The sequence below is a fragment of the Eptesicus fuscus genome, chromosome 3 (genome assembly GCF_027574615.1).
Source record: "Eptesicus fuscus isolate TK198812 chromosome 3, DD_ASM_mEF_20220401, whole genome shotgun sequence".
Lineage (NCBI taxonomy): Eukaryota > Metazoa > Chordata > Mammalia > Chiroptera > Vespertilionidae > Eptesicus > Eptesicus fuscus.
The window spans coordinates 20,733,865-20,760,592 of record NC_072475.1 but is presented as its reverse complement, the minus strand read 5'-3'; the positions used below and the strand labels follow the sequence as shown (position 1 = coordinate 20,760,592).

At 38.2% G+C, this 26,728-nt stretch overlaps 1 protein-coding gene across 3 annotated transcripts; it reads left to right on the top strand.

Annotated features, from left to right (window-relative positions):
* The first annotated feature begins 143 nt into the window (after window positions 1-143).
* SLC33A1 (solute carrier family 33 member 1) lies at window positions 144-24,778 on the top strand. Of its 3 annotated transcripts, none has more exons than XM_054713661.1 (7): window positions 144-1,381; window positions 10,113-10,303; window positions 14,898-15,082; window positions 15,350-15,467; window positions 18,254-18,469; window positions 19,062-19,258; window positions 24,208-24,778. In XM_054713661.1, exons 1-6 carry the CDS (start codon window positions 607-609, stop codon window positions 19,227-19,229), a joined length of 1,653 nt encoding a protein of 550 aa, XP_054569636.1. In that variant the 5' UTR covers window positions 144-606; the 3' UTR covers window positions 19,230-19,258; window positions 24,208-24,778. The 3 variants fall into 3 exon arrangements, with proteins under 3 accessions (XP_054569636.1, XP_008140439.1, XP_028002291.1); XM_008142217.3 differs by lacking the exon at window positions 24,208-24,778 and adding an exon at window positions 20,623-20,919; XM_028146490.2 differs by lacking the exon at window positions 24,208-24,778 and having other exon boundaries at window positions 19,062-20,919.
* Window positions 24,779-26,728: the final 1,950 nt, after the last annotated feature.

Genomic DNA, 26,728 nt, shown 5'->3' with positions numbered 1-26,728 from the left:
TGTGCGCCCGCGTTAACCCTCCCACGAGATCCGGGCCACCAGAGTCGTGGGTTCCTACCAGGTGTCGTTTTCCAACTGGGCCCCGGGAGCGTGCCCTGATTGGTTGGCTCGGAAGGCGGGACCCGACTTATTTGAGAAGAGGACCACTTCCTGAAGCATGAGGCAGGAAGTTATCCGGTACCACTTGGAGTCCCGTGGAGAAAGTGCTGTCAGCCGCCTCGGTAGCGGCGCGAGCCGGAGGCCGGTGCCGAGACTGGCCGTTCGGTCTCGCCGCAGTTAGGCTCCGGTTTCCATCGTAGCACCACGGCCCCGTCCCCCAGCCCCGAGCCCGGCGCGGCTGCCCGGGGGGCTCCTTCAGCCTCCTTGACGCCGCTCCAAGGGGCACCTACCTGGTCGGCGCCTGGGTCTCCAGCTTGGGCACTGGCTTCCGGCTTCAGCGCTCCGAGCCGCAGTAAGAAGCACCCGTGTCACCCCGCGCCCTGACTCCCCTCTCTGAACACACACCTAAGACCCTGGTCCAAGAGGCAGCCTTGGACCTCAAACTAGACGGATCCAAGACGCCCAGCCCTGGCATCTCCTCCGACGGGGCACTGCATCGTCTCTAATATGTCACCCACCGTCTCCCACAAGGACAACAGTCGGCAACGCCGGCCAGGGACTTTCAATCACTCTCTGGATATGAAGAGCGGCCCCCTGCCGCCGGGCAGCTGGGATGACTATCATCCGGACTTGGTGGGCGGAGAAGGGGACAAAGAAGCTCTTCTTTGGGATTCTAGCATCAGTGGTTTCTCAAAGCCCCCACGGAGCTGCCGGGCCGAGCTAAGCAGCATTTTGCTGTTGCTTTTTCTTTACGTGCTCCAGGGCATTCCACTGGGCCTGGCGGGAAGCATACCACTCATTTTGCAGAGCAAAAATATTAGCTATACAGATCAAGCTTTCTTCAGTTTAGTCTTTTGGCCCTTCAGCCTCAAGTTGCTCTGGGCCCCGTTGGTTGATGCAGTTTACTTTAGGAACTTTGGCCGGCGGAAGTCTTGGCTTGTCCCTACGCAGTATATACTGGGAATCTTCATGATCTATCTATCCACTCAGGTGGACCTTTTGCTCGGGAACACTGATGGCAGAACCCCCGATGTGGTGGCTCTCACAGTGACCTTCTTTTTGTTTGAATTCCTGGCTGCCACACAGGACATCGCTGTGGATGGTTGGGCACTAACTATGTTATCCCGGGAGAACGTGGGTTATGCTTCGACTTGCAATTCAGTGGGCCAAACAGCGGGCTACTTTTTGGGCAATGTTTTGTTTTTGGCCCTTGAATCTGCCGACTTTTGCAACAAGTATTTGCGGTTTCAGCCTCAACCCAGGGGGATCGTTACTCTTTCAGGTATTTAAACGAATATGCTGTTAGGTTTATCTTAACGTTTATGAATCCTTTTGACAGTGTGTGACATGGAAGGGAAGCTCATTACTTAATTCACTAGAAATCATTTTATGGGAGATGACCCGAGGTAAGTTTCCCGTTCCACTAAAATGAGCTTCAGCCATAATGACTACACTGGAGTAATCTTAATTGATCAGTACTCTGCAGTAAGCAGGGCGAGACAGCGTATGCAATAACATTGTTGTAGAATGGCATACACAACTCAGTGTAGGAATCTGTTGACTAATACACATTTTTTAAAAGTATGGCTAGTGTGAAGACTCGAATCTAATCTGACATCCATGGTTCACATTTTACTTTTCTTGTTCCTTGGATTGAGATTTCTAGCTCCGTGCTTTCTGGTCCATTTCCCCTATTCTTACTCCAAGAATCTTTATTTAGCCCTCTTGTGAAAGGAATAGGCTTAATTTATTCAAACATTAACTAGTGGGCTAATTGACAGGCTTCTAAGGGCCTGCTGTAAAGCAGAGTCCAACCCACAAGGAACAGGAGAGAGACATTTTAGGGGAGCACACAGTTGCTGCTTATTAACTGCCTGTGGGCGTCAGACTTCATAAGCAGATATTTGACCTTGTTCAATTGTAAGAGTCCATGAAGTGGGTAAGTGGAATTCCAGATTGCCCAACACCAGGTGACAATGCACTGTGAAGAAGCAAAGTACAAAAAAGTACGGGATGCCAATGATGTTCAAAGTGCCTGAAGCAGTAATTGTGGGGACTGGCTTTGGGAAATAGTGCTGAAAGAAAGGTAGTGACCAAATGAGTAAGATTTCATTTAAATACTATGAGAAAGAGTTTGAAGTTTATCTAGTAAGAAATTGGATATAAGTTCTACAAAATGTCCTCTTTTTCTGCATGAGTAAAATACATGCCTCTGTAAGGTTTTCTGAGGATTTTTTTTTTTAACTTTCCTAACTACTGGGAAGCAGAAGTAAAATTACCAATATCAGTAATAACCTACATCAGGAATGTACTAGAATTCTTCATTCTGGTAGTGATGATGAATTTAAACAGCTAAACTTTCATCTTCCCAGTACTAGATTAGGAATTCCCAACAGCATAAATGTCAGGTTGGTGTGTGGTGAGGGAAGTGTAAGAGTTACAATATTTGGAGAGTGTCTTGAGGAGGGAGGGATCCACAACTGAACTACTCGTTCCCTGAAATCCCCCTGTGACATTTAAGGAAAGCTCATTATTGCTAGTGGCTCACTATATACCCCTTATAGAACCCCCTTTGTACTTCCTCAAACTGCTAGTGAGCCACTATTACTGATGAAATGATAATTGTACTTTTCATCAGTTGGTTTGAAGCCAAAAATGTTTGAGAGCTCATTGCTTTGCAATAGATAGATTTGTCTCTGAATGTTCTGGGGTCTCACCCCTGCTCTAAGGATAAATCTTTGCCTAAAAATAATGTGTGACTGCATCAAATTGGCACCTTGTTGCTTTTATATGTTTTGCTTTTCATTGTGTACTGGACTGTTCAGGCCACCAGGAAAGATTAATGAGATGATGTATTAATATACAAAAGTCTCAGAGAAAGTAAGATTTAAGAGGCTATGGAAACTAAATTACTAACAAGGTAAATTATAACTTTCTCTTAAATATGATATAAGAGTGATTGATAAAACATCATTCTGGAGAATAGCATTCAGGAGCCATCCTATATAATAAAAGCCTAATATGCAAATCAACTGAACAGCAGAATGACCAGTTGCTATGACGTGCACTGACCACTAGGGGGCAGACGCTCAACACAGGAGCTGCCCCCTGGTAGTCAGTGAGCTCCCATAGGGGGAGTGCCGCTCAGCCAGAAACCGGGCTCAGGGCTGGTGAGCACCTCGGCGGTGGCAGGAGTCTCTCCCGCCTCCGAGGCAGTGCTAAGGAGCAGCAAGCTGAGCCTTTAGGAGCAGCGAGCAGGCAGGCGGTAAGGAGCAGGCAGGCAGTAAGGAGTGAGGGCTCCTGGACTGGGAGAGGGCGCAGGCCTGGCTGAGAGACCCCCCCCCCCAGTGCACGAATTTTTGTGCACCAGGCCTCTAGTTATAATTATATCCTCCCTTATCCAGAGCTGTTCCCTAATGGGAAGATTGAAAATGTGCTATTGGAGTTTTATTTACACTGATTTTTTATTTTGAATAGCTGTTTATTCTGTGGAATTTGAACTTTGTTCTCCAGGAAATCGTAGAAATAGCTTACTATTTAATTTAACTTTTTATGTCTGTACCTCAGCAGTGGACTGCTGTTTCTGGTTCAAACATTTTAGTAAGTTAAGAGTTGAAGAGTTTCTGAATTTTCATTTGTCTCTTTATGACTGCACATATCATATTTGTAGCCTTGTACTTTCTGAAACTTAGTATAACTAAGAAAAAACAGTGATTTTGAGGAATTTAAAGAGCACAGAAATAATCATGAAGGAAATAAAATTGCTTAGGTAATAAAAGAAGAGCCAAACACTGAGGCAGATGCCTAGAAAATCAGGAAATTAAAAGTAGGCATAGTTTTTTTTGTGTGTGAAATTCTAAAATATGTTCTGTGATTAACACTTTGAGTATTACAGATACACGGAGGTGCAAAATATTGAGAAAGAACCGTTTTTGCCATCTAGAAAGCATTCTAAAGAATAAATATGGATGCCGAAACCGGTTTGGCTCAGTGGATAGAGTGTCGGCCTGCGGACTGAAAGGTCCCAGGTTCGATTCTGGTCAAGGGCACGTACCTTGGTTGCAGGCACATCCCCAGTAGGGGGTGTGCAGGAGGCAGCTGATCGATGTTTCTCTCTCATCGATGTTTCTAGCTCTCTATCCCTCTCCTTTCCTCTCTGTAAAAAATAAATAAAAAAAAAAAAAGAATAAATATGGAACAAGAAGGACAGGGTGAGATAGAACCCCTTAGAAACAAAACCACGACTATGCTGAGATTGGCTTTGGTACCTTCAAGGGTCCAGGACAGTACTGAACTCAGAAGTGGACTTTTTCTGTCCTGCCACATTTGGTTTTCAAGGATCTTAGCAAAAAGGGATGACTTTTTAAGCTGCAAGAACTGATTAAAATAACCCAGAAGAACATAGAGATAAGAACATAATGTTTTATGACTTGAAAGAAGAATATATTTCAGTTCCTTTATTATAGATGAGAAAACTGCAGCCAAGTGGCTAATTAGAGGTAGAGATATATCTACAGGGTTAAATTTCCTGACTCCTTAAATATAATATGTGTGTAATGTAATATGATACTAAAATATAGTATGTGCATGTCATTGGGCTTTTCTACTAGAGAAAAGTAGCTGATGCCTAAAAAACATCAACCTACTCCTGGAATACCTAATGCCCAGAAGTTACAGATTTGAAAGTTGTTTTTTTTTTTTTTTTAAGTGATGCATGTTATTCATTTACTTAGCCATGCGTGCCTATTTGGTGCTAGCCAGTGTTATAATTTAATAAATAAGACCTGAGAATTCTCTGCTCCTAAGGAATCTTTCTATAGTCTATAATGGAGGTTTGTAAACCAAAATGAAGGAGAGGGATAAATGGATAATGTAAATGAGTAGGTTGGGGCAAGAATGCAGGGATTGGAGGGGACTATGATGACATGGAAAACCCATGCTCATCTAAAGGTAGGAAGTTTTTCCCAGCCGGTATGGTTCAATGGTTGAGCATCAACCTATAAACCAGGAGGTCACAGTTCGATTCCTGGTCAGGGTTAGGACACATGCCTGGGTTGTGGGCTTGATCTCCAGTGTGGGGCATGCAGGAGGCATCTGATCAATGATTCTCTCTCATCATTAATGTTTCTATATCTCACTCCCTCTCCCTTCCTCTCTGAAATCAATTTTTTAAAATATATATAAAAAAATAAAGGCAGGGAGTTTCAACCCCAATAAATTGTTGCCTGTGGTAACAGGATCCTAGGATTGCTAGATTTTATGAGTATTCAAAAGCTGAAGTTTTCTTTTTTGTTGTTTTTTTCTCTCCTAATTTTAAAACACTAGTTTGATTCATATAAAATAAGTATTTTGGCTAGGTCCAGCTGGTAGTTGAGGGCAATTCCTCTACAAGCAGTGGTGACAATCCTATATAATAAAAGGGTAATATGCAAATGGACCAAACAGCAGGACGACCAGTCGCTATGATGCACACTGACCACCAGGGGTCAGATGCTCAATGCAGGAGCTGCCCTCTGATGGTCAGTGAGCTTCAACACGGGGAGCACCACTCAGCCAGAACCCCAAAAGCTGGGCTCACAGCTAGCGAGCACAGCGGGAGCCTCTCCCACCTCCGCTGCAGTGCTAAGGATGGCAGCGCTCCCCACGGGCCTAAGCTGGCAGTCGGACATCCCCTGAGGGCACCCAGACTGTGAGAGGGCACAGACTGGGCTGAGGGACCCTCCCCCCCCCTTCCTCCCCCCAGTGCACGAATCTCATGCAACCGGCCTCTAGTAATGAATAAAAGAAGTGATTGTGATGGGGGCAGGGAGAAGGATAGTCTGATACCAGAGAAGACAGTTAAACATATTAACAGTTTATGAATCAGCTTGTTTATAGATAGGCATACACATTAGGAGTTAGTCAGAGAAAAAGGAACTGTTGCTTTGAAAAATTGATGCTCTAAGTGTGAAGCTAATCAAACTGGTGATGATAATAGTAAAAACTGTATGTATTTATAAAACATTCATGCTATGAACTAGGAAGAAAGCAGGACCAATTATTTGTCTTGCTTTCTGAAGCAGTATTCATTAATATATTTTATGTAACAATGCTATTTAGAATTGGGTAGAACTGACTGACTTATTTCTAGATAGATCGGTTATTCTTTTTTTTTAAATAAATTTTTAAAATATATATTTTATTGATTTTTTACAGAGAGGAAGGGAGAGGGATAGAGAATTAGAAACATCAATGAGAGAGAAACATCAATCAACTGCCTCCTGCACACCCCCTACTGGTGATGTGCCCGCAGCCAAGGTACACCTGAATCGAACCTGGGACCCTTGAGTCCGCAGACCGACATTCTATCCACTGAGCCAAACCGGTTAGGGCAGATCAGTTATTCTTATATAGGCTGTAATACATACTTTAGCATCTGTATCTAAGCTTAAAACACCTTCTTATATTCTCGAAAGATGAAACTATAGAGATGGAGAACAGAGTGGTAGTTGCTAGAGGTTGTGGGTGAAGAAGGTGATGGATAGCCTGAGGGAGTTTTTGGGAGTGATGGAACTGTTCTGAATCTTGATTATGGTTGTGATTTGAAATTGATACATGTATTAAAACTCATAGAACTGTACACTAAAAATATTTAGTTCTCCTGTATGATAATAAAGTAAAAAGTTATTTAAAAAACTAATTCATTATCTTAAAAGCTAATCTCTGGGTAAATATTATACAAATAAAAAACCTAACCTTTCTTTAAAAGCTAATTTCTGTATAATAATATAAAAAATTAAGCTTTACCCCTGGCCAGGGTGACTCAATGGTTAGAGTGTTAGCCAGTCCACCAAAGGGTTGAGGATTTGATTCCCAGTCAAGGGCACGTCTTAGGTTGCCAGTTCCATCCTGGCCCCAGTGGAGGGTGTGTTCGGGAGGCAACCAATCAGTGTGTTTCTCTCACATTGATGCTTCTCTCTCTCTCTCTCTCTCTCTCTTTCTCTCTTTCTTTCTCCACCACTCTTGCTTCTCCCCCACTCCCTCCCTTCCACTCTCTAAAAATCAATGGAAAAAAATATCCTCAGGTGAGTATTAACAAAAAAAGTAACCTTCATTAAAAAAAATCCATTACCTTAAACAATGTTAATAAATAATAGCCAATAGTCTAATGGTCAGTACTTAAGGTAATTATGTCCATAAAACTTAACATATTTTCTGGCAGTGGTAATGCTTCACTTTGTGAACTATTAGCTTTATTCTGTTCATGTGAGCTATGGGAAAGCTTTAAATTAGGGCTCTGGATCATGCATTGTTACTACTTCCTTCTTTCATGTACACTGTTGTTTTATCCTCAAAGCACAAAGAAATTACAAATATTCCTCCCTCCAAATACTGAAACCTGTTTAACTGGTTCTTATTCTTTTGTTCTTCTTCCTGGTACTGGTATCAAGGACTTTAAATTCTAGATGAAGATTTTGTTCATTAAAATTGAGGAATATACTAAGCAAATTTTTTTAAAAAGAGAACTGGAACTCTTAATGTGGTATATAACTGACAAACTTTTAATTTTCACTTAACATTTATGTACAGACCATTATTTGAAATTTCTGGTGACGGTGATAATAATACATGTTTTTAGGGTTTCTTAAACAGTTCATTTAAACCAAATGAGGAACAAAATCTTTCTGAATGAGAATAATAATGTAGATGAGCCCAGCCTGTGTGGCTCAGTAGTTGACTTGGAGATCACAGTTTGATTCCCGGTCAGGGCACATGCCCAGGTTGTGGACTATGGACTTGAGGCAGCCAATCGATGATGTTTCTCTCTCATTAATGTTTCTATCTGTCTATCCCTCTCCCTTCCTCTCTCTCTAAAAATTAAAAAAAAATGTAAAAATTAAAAAATAATGTAGGTGAAATTCTGTAAACAAGTCATTATTTGTCACATTTCACAGATGATATTAAGGATGCAAAAATAATGAACATTAGTCTTATTTAAAGAATAATCTTAAATTGTTGTTCATTCCTTTAGAGTCAGATTCCAAATGCTTTATTAACTAGAAGTTATAAAGATGCTATTTTGATTAACTTTAATCATAACTTGTATAGATTACTATTTTAAAATATAATACCATTGTGTTTAAGAATATTGTGTTTTTCTTCTAATATCTAAAATCAAGTATAACTTTTCCATGTTGGAGAAAGAATTCACCTCGGAATACAGATTCTCATATGTATTGAAGCATTTTAGTTTCTTTAATTTGTGTCATTTTTTTATAGTATAGTCTTGTTTTTGGTTGGGGTTGTGGATACTAAATAACTAGCCAATTCAAGTAAGTTCTTATTTCAACGTTAATTTTTTAAAAAATTTTATACAGATAGTCTGAAATAATTGAAAGATTATAAAACTCAAATTCAGATTTAGGTTCAAGTTCTGCCTCTTAATAATTGTACCTTTGGCAAAGATTTAAATATATTGGGCTTCTTTTCTTCATGTCTTTATAATAGTAATGCCTGCTTTGCCTGACACATATTTGCTATGAAAATCAAATCAGATAGCATATAAGAAAGGAGCATTTAAATATAAAGTGAAAATTGGTCTAACCAAATATTGCTATATCCCTCCATCATAAGTGAGGTTCAAGTGTTAGTGATCACCTTCAGCTAGCACAGCAGGGAAGAAAGACTAAATGCAAAGGAAAAGCCCTGATTGAAAAATGCTCTACTTGTTTTTGAAAAAAGGTGACTAGGCTCCATGAACAGTAAGTTGTGCTATGTGAGCAATAAAAAAACAACAAGTAAACTCATATAAAACTGAGTATAAATTTAAAATGTTAGAGCTAGAAAGCTTCTGGGATTTTCTAGCCAAGGCCTCTTACTTTATAGATGAGGAAACTGGATAGGGTTATCCAGTAAGTTTTATAGTGGCAAACTAAGATGCATTTCTCAGGGTGGTTAAGGAGATTCAGGTATTGAAATTAATTATATAAGGCATAAAATCACAATTTTATCACTGAGAATATAACTTCAGGCATAAACTCTCTAAGCCTGTTTCTTTATCTATAAACTAGAGGCCCAGTGCACTAAATTTGTGCACTGGGGGCGGGATTCCTCAGCCTGGTTTGTGACCTCTCGCAGTCCGGGACCCCTTGGGGGATGTCCGCCTGCCGGGGGGTGGGGAGGATGGGGCCTAAGCTGGTAGTCAGACATCCCTCTTGCAGTCTGGGGCTCTTGCAGTCTGGGGCTCTCGCAGTCCTGGACCCCTCCGCTCCTTACCGCCCACCTGCAGCAAAGGCGGGAGAGGTCCCCGCCACCATATTGAAAAGAGAAGACTATTCTTAAACAGTTTTTTAAAAAGTTTAAAAAAGTAAAAATATCACCTGTTTATTGCCTAAATTGTCATGATTTAATAAAGAACTAAAATGGCTTAAGTGCTTAAGAATTATGACTGATGGTGCTTATGGGATATGAAAATCATCTCCCAGAAGTCTTTTTTCTTTTGTTACTCCTCACTGGGGAGTAACATAGATTTTTAGAGAGTGGAAGGGATGGGGAGAGACAGAGAGAGAAAAACATGGATGTGAGAAAGACACATCAATTGGTTGGATCAGGGCTGGGGATTGAGCCTGCAACCAAGGTGTGTGCCCTTGACTGGAATCGAATCCAGGACCCTTCAGTTCATGGGCCGACGTTCTATCCACTGAGCCAAATTGGGTAGGGCGTACCAGAACTTTTCTTGAATAAAATGACAGACTTTTGTTTCATTCAACCCATTAAATGTGTGTAACCCCCTTGTACCCCCATTGTTAAGTATCACTGTCTATTTGAGTCTGTGCTGTATATGTTTAACAGAGCTAGGAATGCCTCATTCATCTGTATTTCCTGGTATTTATGGTACCTTAAATATGATAGGCACATTGTGTTACTTTTTTTTAAACCAAGGTTTTGTGAGGAAAAGTTGTATACAGAATCATATACTATCAATGAAGTTATGTCATTTCAAAAGTTATAGATTTTAACATTTTAAATTTCAGATTTCCTTTTTTTCTGGGGAGCTGTATTTTTGGTAACAACAACTTTAGTTGCCATTCTGAAAAAAGAAAACAAAGAGGTATCAGTAGGAAAAGAAGAAACCCAAGGCATCACAGATACTTACAAGCTGCTTTTTGCAATTATAAAAATGCCGGCAGTTCTGACATTTTGCCTTCTGATCCTAACTGCAAAGGTAAGAGGTTTATAAAGCTAATTTACCACTCTGCTATAATTAACAATATGGTAAAATACTTCTGTTGCCTTTTCATATCATAGGTTCTTTTCCACTACTATTAGAATTTAACAATAAAAAACAATTTTCAGTTTATTAAATGTGTTTTAAAAGGTGTGATGACATCAAATATAATTTCAAAGTAAGCTAAATGTTTGGGATTTTGAAAAGAATTATACCAATTTGAAGTAAGTCTAATAATGAAATCTTATTTAATGAATGATATTAATGCTTGGTATACAAGAGACTGCCTTGAAAAAAATAATAGCTCTCTATTATAATGAGTATACATTTAACATCAGAGACAGTACAATTATTTACTTAAGATGTGATTTACAATGATATAGAAATATATGAGTATTAAAAGTTTATTTAAACCATAAAAGAAATGGGCATTTCGGTGATGTTGATTTTATTCTTTATGTTTTCTGTAATAAGATGTCCTAATCATATAGCTCTAAAACATTTTAAAGACATATGCTAGAAGAAAGGTGAGTATACTTTGTTAAAATGAGCTATTGCTATTGTTGGAATTAATTACTCCTAAAATCTAAAATCAGTTATAGTAATTTCATATTAATACTAGAGGCCCAGTGCACGAAATTCGTGCACGGGGGTGGGGGGGTGGTGTCTCTCAGCCCAGCCTGCACCCTCTCCAATCTGGGATCCCTCTCCCAATCCAGGACTGCTGGCTCCCAACTGCTCGCCTGCCTGCCTTCCTCATTGCTCCTAACTGCTTCTGCCTGCCAGCCTGATCACCCCCTAACCACTCTCCTGCCAGCCTGATTGATACCTAACTGCTCCCCTGCCAGCCTGTTTGCCCCAAATTGCTCTCCCCTGCAGGCCTGGTCACTCCTAACTGCCCTCCCCTGCAGGCCTGGTCACCCCTAACTGCTCTCCCCTGCAGGCCTGGGTCCCCCCCAACTGCCCTTCCCTGCAGGCCCGGTCGTCCCCAACTTCCCTCCTCTGCTGGCCTGATCACCCCTCACTGCCCTTCCCTGCAGGCTTGATTGCCCCCTACTGCCCTCCCTTGCAGGCCTGGTCCCTCCCAACTGCCCTCCCCTGTTGGCCTGATCACCCACACCTGCCCTCCCTTGCAGGCCTGGTCCCTCCCCTGCTGAACATTTTGTGTCCACATGGGGGCAGCCATCTTGTGTGTTGGAGTGATGGTCAATTTGCATATTACTCTTTTATTAGATAGGATTTAAACTTATCTACATAAACACTTTACAACTATCTTTGAAAACTCTGAGGTAAAAATTGTAACTTCAATGTTTTGAAATAGTGTTTCCTCCTCTCTAATGATAAGGTGGGTTAAATTTTAAGGAAACATGAAGGAGGCTTAAACTTTAGGAACTTAAGGTTCAAGTGTAGGAAATACTAAAAGGTTTAAGGAAGACTATATTAACTAATTACATAACGTAGAAATCACCTTTGGTAACATTTTTGGTATATTTTCTTTGGTATATTTCCCTCTATATGTGTGTGTGTGTACATATACTTTATATACAGAAATATAACTTTTATAATCAATTTGATATTAATGCTATATATATTTATACATAAACACTTTAAGAGTGTAATAGGATCATACTGTATATAAATTTTTATCATATTTTGTCTTGTGATTCCATAATCATCATGGATTTTGTCTTAAATTTGTAGTATCAGAAATTAGTTTCCCCATCTTTTGAGTTTTATATAGATGAAATATCCATGTGCCTGTATCATTAAATCATATTTGAAAACATTTTAGTAACTATATAATTGTCACATTGTATAAATTTACCATAATTTATTCAGTCATTTTTCTGTTGCATACTTAATTTGCTTAGGGTTTTTAATTATAAAAATGTTCTAGTGAATACTTTTTGTGTAAGTATTTCTTTGATGTTCTGTTTCCTAACAATAGATTCTTGAATGGGCAATTAGTGGGTCAGTGAATGTAATTGTTAAATTACTTTTTAAAAGATTATAATAGTTTTTACTGTCCCCAGTAATATATAAAGAGGTGCTTCAGTTACAGCGTCTAGAATCCCATGATCTCCTTTTAAAGTAAATCTCACCAAAAGTGACATCTCTCTTAATTTTTAGTATCAGAAATTAGTTTTCCCTTCTCTTGAGTTCTATATAGATGAAATATCTAGTATGTATTCTTATGTCTAGCTCTTGTATTCTTTTACTAAACATTATACAGTGTTCCCAAACACACTTTAACAGCTGATGGCACAATTGATGTTTCTTTCTTTTCAGATATAAGCCATTGGAATTAATAATAGTATTCAAAGTATTTATACAGTTTTGGGGACACCCTGTATTTGTATAATTTAACAATATTGTTAATTTTAGCAGCAGCTTGTTCATCTCATTGCTTATAGCATTCCATTGTATGAATTTGCCACAATTTATTTTATCAACAAATATTTAGGTTATTTCTACTTTTGGACAATTATGAATAGTGTTTCTACAAATATTTTTAATATTACTTCTAGTGAACCTAGGTGAACATTTAGATGGGTAGATACCTAAGTGTAGAATTGTTGGGTCATAAATATTCACGTTAGTATATACTGCCAAACAAGTTTCCAAAGAGGTTGTTGTTTCAATTCTCCTACCATCAGCAGTCTTTGAGTTCCAGTTGCTTCACAGCCTTGAGAACAGATTGTCTTTTCAGTTTTAGCCTTTTTGGTGGGTATGTAGAAGCATCTCATTATGGTTATAATTTTCATTTCCCTGATGACTAAAGAAGTTGAGCATTTTTCATATGGTTATGGCTATATGAATTTTCAGAGTTGCCTTTTTCTTTAAATTTGTAGAATTTTGATTTTTTATATATCCTAGATTTGAGGTTTTCGTTAGTTGTGTCTATTACAAATATCTCCTATCTATACCAGTTTTAAGACAGAGTAAATGTTGAAGTGAGTTTGTATATATGATTTTTACAAAGAGAATGGGTGAAATTATTTTCTAGACTGAAGTGAAATATCTTTGACCTTTAATGTTTTCATGGTGAAATTTGCTTTTTGGCTCCATTCCAGTAAGTTAAAGTATATTTCTTTAAACAATTATTTTATTTGATAGAGTTTCATACTTATTAAAAATTTACTGTTTAATTTAAAGAATTCCCATATATCCTATCCAAGTTCTCTAATTATTAACATTTAGTTCCCCTTTATTTTGTAAATTTGCATTCTATTACCTATTTCTTTTGAAATGTTTGAGAGCAATTTGTACATACCATGACCCTATCCATAAATACCATAAGTATGTATTTCCTAAGAATGACAAAGCCACAACTTAATAAAATAATCAGGGTTTTGTTTTTTTATCCTTAGCCGAGGATATGTTTCCATTGATTTGTAGAGAGATGATGGAAGAGAGAGAGAGAGAGAGAGAGAGACACATCGGTGTGGGAGAGAAACATAGATCAGTTGCCTCCCCTATGCACCCTGTTACAGGATGGAACCTGTAATCTAGGTATGTGCCCTGACTGGGAATCCAAACCACCAACCTTTTGGTGTATGGGACAGTGCTCCAATCAACTGAGACACCCAGCCAGGGCAGGGTATTTTAAATTGATAGAATATTAACTCCTAATTGTAGTCCATATCTAAATTTCTCCCCTTGTCCCAATAATAGCCTTTATAACATATTTTTTCTTGTTAGGAATCCAATCCCGGACCATACATTACATTTAGTTAGCATGAGCCTTTCTTTGACCTTTATGACCTAGACATTTTTAAAGAATATTGGCTTTTTGTTTATGTTTGTCTGATGTTTATTTCTAGGCTCAGTTATACAAATATGTCAAATATCACAGAAGTAAGAATTACATCAGAAGGCATTTCATGTTCCTTTATTCCACTAATTGTTGTTAACTTTGATTACTTTGTTAACCATTATAATGTTACTTTCCTTTTGTAATTATAAAGTAATATATGGGGAAATACTTTGAGATTATCTAAATATCTTAATTCACCTCAACCTTTACTTACTACTCTTACCATCCTTACTTTTTGTTGTTGTTTTTAAGAATTAATCTAACTATACTTTTTTCTTCTCCCTCATTTTATTCAACTTCTCAGATATAATGTTTTCTCAGAATTACTTTTGAAATGTGAGGAGACCTGAAATTTTTATTATGGTCAGTCAGAAATCATAAAAAATGTGTATATGTGGTGGTGATTCTCCATTTTAACCAGATTTACTTGGAGTCAATGAATGACTTTTTAAAAAAACTTAAACAAATCAGTAAGTTTGGATTTGGACACTTTATTATAAGAGATTGAACTTTTGAAGTGGAAATTTTGTTGTAATTAGAGCCAGCTACAGTTCCTAAGAGTGCTGAATTTTTAGTTGTTTTCACTGAATATTGTCAGTAGACCATAGGGCAAAGTGCACCTTCTCTAACTTGATTGTTGTACCAGATATAATAACATACTTGTAACTGTCATGGGTTAATCGTGAAATTGAGTTTATTGAGAACTTACATATGCTTGGAAGAAAATACTTCCTAAGTCACAAATTAAAATATTTTTCTGTTTTTATATTGCAGATTGGTTTTTCAGCAGCAGATGCAGTAACAGGACTGAAATTGGTAGAAGAGGGAGTACCTAAAGAACATTTAGCCTTATTGGCAGTTCCAATGGTTCCTTTACAGATAATATTGCCTCTGATTATCAGCAAATACACTTCAGGTCCCCGGCCACTAGATGTATTTTACAAAGCCATGCCCTACAGGTAAAAACAAAGTAGAATCTTCTTAAATAAGAAAGGTTAAATGAGGAACATTCATTAGTGTCACTAATATCTGTGTGTAGAGTATATATGGAAAAAGGCTTGAAAAGCATCTTTAACTTTAATGTCATTTATATACACTTTTCTCTCTTTTTTAGCCTAATAGGTTTTAGATTCAAGCTTTTTTCCTGTGGTAGACACACAGATTTCTGTTTTAGTTGTTTTTTAATCTAAAATGGAAGTCAGCTCCATTTTTTTTTCCTCCTATAGATTATTGCTTGGATTAGAGTTTGCTCTGCTGGTTTGGTGGACTCCTAAAGTAGAACATCAAGGGGGATTCCCTATATATTACTATATCATACTGCTGCTGAGTTATGCGTTACACCAGGTAAGCTTGTTGTAGTTTTCTGAGGAAGTAAACTGTTCTTTGGTAAAATAAAGAAGACATATTTCTACAGTGGCTTTAAAATAATGATAATAAATTTTAAGATTTAAGCACAGATCTGACAATGAAATTATTTGACAGTGTGTACTTTAACCCTTACTACTTTTGATTTAATGAGTTCTCTTCATGGAAAGAGAGTTTCTTCTTTATTCATTTCATTTTTTTGTTCATTTGACAAATATTTTTTACATTTCAGAATTTATTTCAAACTAGTAATTCTATCCTTGCTAAATATTTCTCAGTCCATCCCTAGACTCGAGTTCTTTCTTTCTTCAGTCTAGTCCCAATATTTGTTTCTTTCTGAAAGTATTAAAAAGTAAGGATGGCTACTAGGTTAAAGGTTACAGGTTTTTGATTTAGAATCGTTTTGAAAGTTATAACTTACTCTTTGTGATTTTGGAAGCTGTGTGTCAATCTGCTTTTTCTTTCTTTATTAAATATATTTGTAATCCCTAAAATCAGTGATACCCACTTTGCTATAGCCTCACCTAAGCTACTGTTGCACAGTGGGGTTTTGTTTGGGGGCAAGTGATTCAAGTAAATGGCAGATGCCCAGCAGTATCCTTGGGACTCAACTGTAGTCATCGCTAATGTGTATTTTAGAGTTGCTTTGGATTTTTCAATGAAACCTAGCTTAAACATTTGAAAGTTATAGTTACATTTTGAAAGTTATAATTATCAACTCCTCACTTTGTTTTTAACTGAAACTAAAAATATGGCTACCAAATAATCTCAGTAATTTTTTTGCATGCAATTGTCTCATTTAAAAGATCTCCATAGTGGATCATGTCTGACTAACTATGTAAATCATCGAGGCCAGGATGTCAAATGTAATTTTCTTTTGTTTTGCACATACTTAGTTAAATAAAAGTTAAAAGAAGTGCTTTAGCTTAGCAAATGCTTTACTACCTGTCTAAGTAAAAGAAAACTATGATGTAGTAGTCCAAAAATCATTCGTTTGACTTTAGATTTCATTAGAGAATTTTTTAAAGTGGTCACTGAAACCCAGACAATCAGATGCTTGGTGAGAGAAAAGGTATAAGGCCAAGTAAATTTGAGAAATGATACATGACACAACCCCTCTTAATGTAGCATCTTAATCATTCCTTCAACAAATATTAAGTGGACACTGATTCCATGATAGAAAACATCCTAAGTACTAAAGTATAAGTGAATAAACCATGCCGAAATCCCTACCCTAAGGAGTTTATATCCTAAAGGCTTTCAAAGGGCCTACAGTGAAAGGGACCTGTTTAATTTTATGTAACTTAGTGTTTCTGAGTCTTACTTGATATTGTAACATCCCATGGGACAATAATCAGAGGAATGCTGTCTTGGAAGCATGGTTTATTTCCATATTCCTAAATGGAGAGTTAATTCTTGCCTCTTAAGCACTTTTGCCTTTAAGATTTATTTTCTTCAATTTGTCACATACATTTTGAAATGCTTTTTTCTATGTATATGGACAAAAATTATATTTGAGTGCTTACATGTATAATACATATATACATAAAATAAATATACACACATATATGATACTAGAGGCCCAGTGCATGAAATTCCTGCACATGTAGGGTCTCTAGGTCTGGTCGGCAATCAGGGCTGATTGGGGCCTTCGGGCTGCTGGCCGGGGCCTTCCTTCGTTCCGTGCCGCCCCCTGGTGGTCAGCACACATCATAGCGAGCAATTGAATTCCCGGTGTCCTGGTCAAACTCCCGAGGGGACACTTTGCATATTAGCCTTTTATATATAGACTAGAGGCCCGGTGCATGATTAAATCATGCACGTGTAGGGTCCCCTAGGCCTAACCTGCCATCCAGGCCATATCCACTGCCCTGCAAAGCCTAGCACGCTCCGCGGACACTGCTAGCAGCCTGCTCCCCGCTTTTGATGGCAGGGGGTCCGCTGGTGCTGGAGCGGACACACAGCTCCCCGCTTTCGATAGCGGGGGAGCTGGCTGTCTCTCTGCTGGTGCACCAGGCCTTTCGAAAGCCTCCGGAGCGGTGGAGGCTTTCGAAAGGCCTGGTGCCGGAGTGGACAGACAGCCAGCTCCCCCGCTTTCGCTCCCCGCTTTTGATGGTCTGCAGCAGGACGTGGGCTCGCTGCCCCAGAGGCCCCTTCTGTGCCGCAGCACAGTCATGGCACAGACACTGAGCTTGCGCCGCCGCTGGCGATGCGAGCTCAGCGTCCCGCTGGCCCAATCAGCCACCCCGAGTCCCGCCCCCTGCGCCTCCCGCTGGCCCAATCGTGGGCGTAGCGGAGTGATGATAATTTACATATTACCCTTTTATTATGTAGGATATTTAGGTACAGTACAAATATGGGGTTTTGCATATTGCTTCAAGGCCTCCTCATCTGTCATTTTCTCATTTGATCCTTCCTTGACTACTTATGGTAAATTAAGCTCTCATTTATCTAGACCCCAGTAGTACAATTTGTATACTTATGTTTAGAATACTTACTGCAGTTCATCATATTTATTTATTCCCTATTTTCCCAGCCTAGAATAAATTCTTGAATGGCACAGATAGACTGTCTTAGTCATCTTTATATTGTTATGATCTGGCCTAGAGCCTAGTCATAAGAAATGTTCAATAAATGTTTTTTGACTTGAGTTTAATAAGGGTCATGAAAATTAATTTTAAGGTTTATAATTTTGATTTTCTTAATTCAGACTATAGCTTTATAAAGCCTAATTGTATTAAAGATGTTTTACATTTTCCTTGTAGGTTACATTGTACAGTATGTATGTTTCCATAATGGCTTTTAATGCAAAGGTTAGTGATCCACTTATTGGAGGAACATATATGACCCTTTTAAACACCGTGTCCAATCTGGGAGGAAACTGGCCTTCTACAGTAGCCCTTTGGCTAGTGGATCCCCTCACTGTGAAAGAGTGTGTAGGAGCATCAAACCAGAGTTGTCGAACACCTGATACTATTGAGGTAAGTATGTTGTAATTTTAAATAACATTAAACTAATATTAAGGTATTAATTACCTCGTTTTGCCTCTAGAAGTACTATAGCTATTTTAAAATCATGTCTGCCCATAGTTTCTCATACAGAAATCTACGTCTTTCCCATCATAACTAAGGGTTTAAATGCAACTGAAATCAATAAGAGTAGTTTACTTGAGGATGCTTCTAAGCAAGGGAGGAGCAGTCACTCTTCCCACCTGAGGATCGCTGTCGTACACAATAGGTACTTAATAAATACATTATTAATAGTTAAATTTTTTAATGATAGCAAAAGGGAAATTTCATTGGCTATTCATTTAACAATTGTAGGTAAAACCAAGTGGTTAGTAGTTTGTTGATTATTTCAAAGTAACCATTAGCTGACTTTTGGAGTATTGTTTATAGCACGAGCTGAAAATTGCTCTACCCTTGTCAGTAGCATTAGAGAGATTAAGATATATTAACATGTAACAAAAATAAATTTTGGTCAATCTTTTAAATTACAAAGTAGAAACATGTAAGTTTGTAAATACTTCCATTTTGAAATTATGGAATATTTATTATAGTTTTATTTTTACAGCTTTGCAAAAAACTCGGTGGCTCGTGTGTTACAGCGCTGGATGGCTATTATGTGGAGTCCATTATTTGTGTGCTTATTGGATTTGGGTGGTGGTTCTGTTTTGGTCCAAAATTTAAAAAGTTACAGGATGAAGGACTGTCTTCATGGAAGTGCAAAAGGAACAATTAATGCATTTATTACTGGACATTCTAAGAAAGGTAACTATAGTTTAGTTTTAATTCAGAGAGCTATGATAATCAGTGAACAAGAGTATAAAATATTATTTTAAACAAGGAAATTATTGCTATAAAATGCCAAATGGTTTAAAAATAGAGACCTCTCTGCATACATGATTATATTTTTCCTTGACTTGTTAGTGTATTTACAGTTCACTTAAGGTCAGGAAATTTGTTCTAAAACAACTTTTTAGGCCTTGTTTGATTTATATCTTTTTAATTTACTGACCAAAGTGTTTTTTAGGCAGCAAAGCAGTAGCCATGAGTGGTAACCACACAGTCAAGTATTGTTATCAGTTCCTATCCTCAAGCTGTATTTAAAATTTTGGTAAAATATATTCAATGGAAAAGAGTGTGATAATCAGATACTAATTATAATAGTCCTGACCTATTGAAAGTTAAACCTCATTTTGAATTGCAAGTTGTTAAATTCTATGTGGAATTTCCTGAAAAGAGAATTTAGACTGCTGACTGAAATGCCATTTTAGTTGTTATTTTTCTGACCACAACCACATTGTACTAATGAATCTGTGTTTAAAAGACTATTTGAAATGTAGTTCCTGCTTTTGTAGGTATTAAAGATTTATAAGAAGATTACTCAAACTATTTTTTTATAAAATGAAAGCTATGATATTTAATTTATTGATTCCCCTGTCCATGCTTTTTTGGAATTTTTATTCCTTGTAACTTTTACCCTAAAGTTTGCATGTTTTTGTCATAAGAGCTACATGGCACACAGAAATCTCGTGAGGGGATCAAATTTAGTGTTGAATACATGTTTGTGGCAAAGTTTTGAAAATAAAAATGAAATGTTTTTTCTTCAAGTAGTTCTTTTGTTTGCTTTTTACCAGAAAAAAAAAAAAAAGGACAGTAAAGTTTTCAGATTAAGTAAAATTTAAGTGAAAAAAAAATGTTTTAAGCAGTGAGACAGAGATATTTTGTGCCTTTGACAAATTAAATCATGTGGTGGAAGAATATTTCTTAATTAAGCACTTTACTGGTGAGAAAAGATCTCACAATTACTTTATACCAAATCAGGTACTGTATTTCCACTTATTAAAGCACAGTCTTCTGTTTGTAAACTATAGCTGCCAGTAGAGAATTGCTATTCCAGGAGAATTAAGCTTTTTAGTACTTTAGAAATTTCTAACATATTATGTACATTCAGTAATAAGGTTCTTTGCATATTTTATGTTGTGTATTACTCTGACTTTTTAAAGATTATATAAATCCTTCAAAATTGAAGTTAGAGGAAAAAAAGATTATAAGTAGAGTCTTAGTAATATTATTTTTTGTTGTTGGAAAATATACACTAACTCCTGGTTTTTTTTAACTTTATAACATAGGTTGAATTTTAGAGTGGGGTTTTTATAAGTAATGGAGGATAAACTGGGTGGGAGGAAATGGCATTTGGCATCCGAAGAAAGATAGATGAAGGCAGCAGCCTCTAAACGTGTGCATGGCCATTGGGAAGCCAGTGTTGGGCATTGATGACAGATCCTGCAGAATCACCTAGAAAGTCATCCTACAGACAAGGAGACTACACCAAACGATAGACTCCAGTACTGTGTCACATGTGAATTATCATGTATTATAATCAAAATGTTTACTTGAATAAATAAAAAGTCCACTTAACTACCATATGTGAAATGTATTTTGATTTTTAGTTTTGGAGTAGGGAGCTCACATGGCCAGAATTACCTTTTATTTCTTTCTTATTCATGTTATTACAAATTATACATACTTTCCAACATATTTTCAAGTACGAATATTTAATGACTGAAGTTTTAAAATATTTTTTAAGCCTTTAACTATGAGGTGAAAGCCAGTAATTGCATTTGCTCTAGAAATTAACAATTATTTTAAATGAGAGGCCCAGTGCATGAATTCATGCATGGGTGGGGTCCCTTGGCCTGGCCAGTGATCGGGGATCGGGCTGGCTAGCCAGAGGGAGGGACCGCGGGAGATTGGCCAGCCATGGGAGGTTGGCTGTGGGTGCGCTCTGACCACCAGGGCCAGCTCCTGCATTGAGCATCTGCCACTGGTGGTCATTGCGTCGTCATAGCGCCGGATCATAATGGTCACTTAGGCTTTTATACATACTAGGGGCCTGGTGTCCCACTAGGGGGGGGGGTGTCCCTCAGCCCAGCCTCCACCCTCTTCAATCTGAGACCCCTCAGGGGATGTCCGACTGCCGGCTTAGGTCCGATCCCACAGGGATCGGACCTAAGCCGGCAGTCGGACATCCTTCTCACAATCCAGGTCTGCTGGCTCCCAACCACTTGCCTGCCTGCCTGCCTGTTTCTAACCGCTTCTGCCTGCCAGCCTGATCACCCGCTAAACACTCCTCTGCCAGCCTGATCCATGCCTAACTGCCCCCCTGCCAGTCCAATTGCCCCAGCTGCTTTCCTCTGCTGGCCTGATCACCCCCAACTGCCCTCACCTGCTGGTCCAGTAACCCCCAATTGTCCTCCCCTGCTGGCCTGGTGCCCCCAACTGCCCTCCCCTGCCAGCCCGGTTGCCCCCAACTGCCCTCCCCTGCTGGCCATCTTGTGGCGGCCATCTTTAACTACATGGGGGTGGCCATCTTGTGCAAGGGTGTGAGGGTCAATTTGCATATTACCTCTTTATTATATAGGATAGACTAGAGGCCAGGTGCACAAAATGTGTGCATGGGAAGGGGGGTCCCTCAGCCCGGCCTGTACCCTCTCGCAATCCAGGACCACTGGCTCCTAACCGCTGGCTCCCCTGGCCTGCCTGCTTACCTGCCTGATCACCCCTGCCTGCCTGCCTAATCACTCCTAATCCCTCTGCCTGCCTGCCTGATCACTCCTAACCACTATGCCTGCCTGCGTGATCACCCCTAACCCTTCCGCATGCCTGCCTGATCGCCCCTAACCACTGCCTGTGTGATGACCCTTAATCATTCCCCTGCCTGCCTGGTCACCCCTAACTGCCTCTGCCTCGGACCCCGCCACCGTGGCTTATTCTGGAAGGACGTCCGGAATGATGTCTGGAAGGTCATGGCTGTCTGGTCTAGGTAGCATATCATGCTTTTATTAGTATAGATTGTAGTCATTTGGTTATTTGGATACATGCTTGTAGTGCATCCAGAATGACTTATTAATAGCTATGTTTAACTATATGGCAAGCATGTCAAACTCAAAAGCTAACACAGGCCAAATAAAACAGGTTTAAGTTTATGTGGGCCATAAAAAAACCAAAAGCTTCAATTTTCATAGAAACATAGGTTTATTTCGATAGAGACATGCTGAATAAAATGGGCTGAAATAAATGAGTAATCATTAACATAAAATAATAGAACATTTTTAAAAAATATATTTTATTGATATTTTACAGAGAGCAAGGGGGAAGGATAGAGAGTTAGAAACATCGATGACAGAGAAACATTGATCAGCTGCCTCCTGCACACTCCCTACTGGGTATGTGCCCACAAACAAGGTACATGCCCTTGACCGGAATCAAACCTGGGTCCTTTGAGTCCACAGGCCGATGCTTTATCCACTGAGCCAAACCAGTTAGGGCTAATGGAACATTTTAATAAAAATTAATATTTTTTCTTGAACATTAACTTACCAGACACTGAGTAACTACACAAATTAATAAGCATAATGCAAGTAAACCTATTTTTCTTGTTCTCCAAAAGCGAAATATTTCCTGTTGCACACACCAAACAGTCAGTACAAGACTAATGACATGGCCCTAACCGGTTTGGCTCAGTGGATAGAGCGTTGGCCTGTGGACTGAAGGGTCCCAGGTTCAATTCTGGTCAAGAGCATGTACCTTGGTTGCGGGCACATCCCCAGTAGGGGGTGTGCAGGAGGCAGCTGATAGATGTTTCTCTCCCATCAATGTTTCTAATTCTCTATCCCTCTCCCTTCCTCTCTGTAAAAAATCAATAAAATACATTTAAAAAAAAACTAATGACATGGCAATCAGCTGCTAAAATATTCCCTGCTAGTATTAGTGGAGAGAAATCGTGTGCCTGCGCGTAAGGGAAATGAATGCAACACAATTATAGTAATCAGTCACTAGCAAACATTGTAGTTCATTATATTGTAAAAATTAAGTTACAAAATTTTTATTAAAACGTTTCTTACATACCATTATATTGGCTGGGCCACAAAAATATTTGTTGTGGGCCGCATGCAGCCCGTAGGCTGCGAGTTGGACATGCTTGCTATATAGCATACATTGATAACTGATGGTGTTTTAACAAATAATCTACCTAAATCTGAGGGTCTGTTTATTGTAAATCAAGAGTACTAGAGCCCTGACCAGTTTGGCTCAGTGGATAGAGCGTCAGCCTGCAGACTCGAGGGTCCCAGGTTCAATTCTGGTCAAGGGCATGTACCTTGGTTGTGGGCACATCCCCAGTAGAGGGTGTGCAGGAGGCAGCTGATTGATGTTTCTCTCTCTCCCTCTCCCTCTCTGTAAAAAATCAATTAAAAAATATATATATATTTAAAAAGTACTAGAAAGTACTGCCTATTTTTGTTTTTTATTTTTTTACTGATTAATTTTGATAAATTCTTGCTTTAAGGATGAACATTAACTCCTCTGGTTCATGTATATATTTACTGGCTAATATCGGTTATGAACATGTCTCTTTATAGAAATATCTCCATTTGCACATTTGTTGCAGCCTGTATACATCTAATAAGAGTTTGAAAAGTTCTTGTAAGCCAAGACTAAAACTAAAAACTCCCTCCTTTGTAAATATCTTAACTTTGCTTGACCAATCATAAAAAATTTGTTCAACACCTAAAATAAACTTTGCTTGACCAATCATAAAAAATTTGTTCAACACCTAAAATAAACTTTGCTTTTAAAAATATATATATATTAAACCTTTGAAATCTAAACCTTCAATCTAAACCTATTATTTTATTTCATTCCTTTATTACTAGGACTTTCAGCTAAACAGATATCATTGGAGACTTGGAACCCCTGAATTCTTGTAAAACTGGATGTAATTTTTTGTTTCTCTGGAAGGAGCTCTTGTTAAAATCTTAAATGGACTGTGATCCAAAAAAGTGTGAAGTCCTAACCTTACTGAATGTGGGCTGTACGATGAATTGTAAACATAAATTTGAAATAATAGTTGTAAAGCTAATGTTTAAAGCATCCTGAAAACAATTTTAAAAGAAAAAATCTACAATGAAAACTGGAAAATTTCTGTGTTTGTGCTACTGAACTTGAACCTTGAAGGGATTAAGGGCAGATAAGATAGTACTGCTGGAAGAGGGACATAAAGGTGAATTTTATCCCACAAAAGATATATCTTAGCTATTTAATCCTTTTATTCTTATGAAAACATCTATTTTGCCTTAACAGAACCCCCCCCCCCCAAAAAAATACATTTGATATTAAATGGTGGAGATCAATATTTAATATAATACAAGACCAGATTTGTTTTTGTATTTTGGGGGATCATATTTTTTCATGTATTTGAGAGGATTAAAACTATGTAACACCAAACCTGCTAAAAATAAAGAACCAACTTGTTGGGAATATTCCATGCAGATTTCCACAGTGTATTTTACCTTAGTATTAGAGAAAGTAAAAAATAAAATAAATAAATGTTATAACTAGGTTACATTTAATAGCCATTTTAGTTACAGAAGGGAAGGTGATACAGTGCATTGTAACTACTGACACATATATATTTTTATTGATTTCAGAGAGGAAGGGAGAGGGAGGGAAAGATAGAAACATCAATGATGAGAGTCATTGATCATCTGCTTCCTGTACGCCCTACACGGGCACAGGGACTGAGCCCACAACCCAGGCATGTGCCCTGACCAGGAATCAAACTGTGACCTCCTGGTTCATAAGTCGACGCTCATGAGCCATGCTGGCCGAGTGAGACTTTTTTTTTCTTTTTAAACCAGTGTCTTTGGTAGATAGCAAGGCATAACTATTTGATTCTCTGTTAAAAGGTTTAAAATACCTATTATACACCATGTTCTTTTCCACTTAGGCTTAAACCCTGCCTGATTTGGCATGTGCCATACTGTTAATGCAATCATTATTTAGTTTGAGGTTTAGAGCCTTCCCATTTCCTTACCTGTTAAGAACTTTTATTAGATTCTTCATTTTACCTCTCTAAATTTTTAGCAAGGTAGAATTGGCATGAAGAGCTAATATTCCTTCCTGGGATTCTATTTTGGTAGAGGCAAGTTCTGTATCAGGGCAGAATAATTAATGTACAGGACTCATGCCCTCCCCTTTAGTGAATAGAAACTTCATTTAACTGTTGGATTATAAAGATTGATTTTAAGGAGTGTGTTTTGTTTTAACTTTGGGGAGTGGGGCAGAGTGGACATTTTGTAGGAGAAAAATGAAAATTCTGTGATTAATTATAGTTCATCTTTAAAACAAATTTGCCAAGTATATAATTAAATATATATTAAAATGTCAGCAGTATTAATTTGCATAGTTTATATGAAGTCTTGAAGTACTGAGAAAAAGGTTGCTACTTTTCAATTGTTTTTTGTCAATATAGACATAACTTTTTATAAGCATTTTGTGTGAAGAATGTTTAAATAGCACTACAGAAATGAATAAGGTATTGGCATAATTCTTAGAGAATTATCATAAGTCTCTAAAATTGAGTACCCTATCCATTACAGTTAATCAGTCACTATTGTAAAATATAAATATTAAAGCCTATTCATTTCATCAAAACGAAAAGTAAACTGTTCATGTTAAGTTTACTAAATGCTAAGATTTTAATGATAACCTCAGGAGGCAAGTATTTCAGAGTCTTACTATTCAGCTTTCTAAATCGGGCTTATTACATGATAGAGTGAATGGCAGAGCAATGGACTACAAATAGGACAATCCTGTAAGAATATTTAATTCTGAACTTGATAGAAAGATTACAAGCTATTTTACAGGCATATATCTATACATTTTCTTTCTTTTTTAAAAAATATATTGATATTTTACAGAGAGGAAGGAAGAGGAATAGAGAGTTAGAAACATCGATGAGAGAGAAACATCGATCAGCTGCCTCCTGCACACTCCCTACTGGGTATGTGCCCGCAACCAAGGTACATGCCCTTGACCGGAATTGAACCCAGGACCCTTGAGTCTGCAGGCCGACGCTCTATCCACTGAGCCAAACTGGTTAGGGCTCTATACATTTTCTTAATACGTTGGTGAGTCTCCTGTAGTCTTGGATTCTTACTTTGATTCAACAAATTTATCTTTTTTTGCAATAAAATTTTCTTGGCATCTTTCTCCTTTGAAGGTTCATGATTTACTCAGCAAAGAAAGGACTGTGGAAGAAAGGAGGTAAAGAGTTACTTTTTGTAGGAGAATACTCTGGAGAGGCGGTTTCCTTTTACATGCTTACCCCATCCCCTTCTGAGGGCAAATGTCATGCTTAGAGTCCCAGGCTTAGGAAAGCAATTCTAGCTTTAT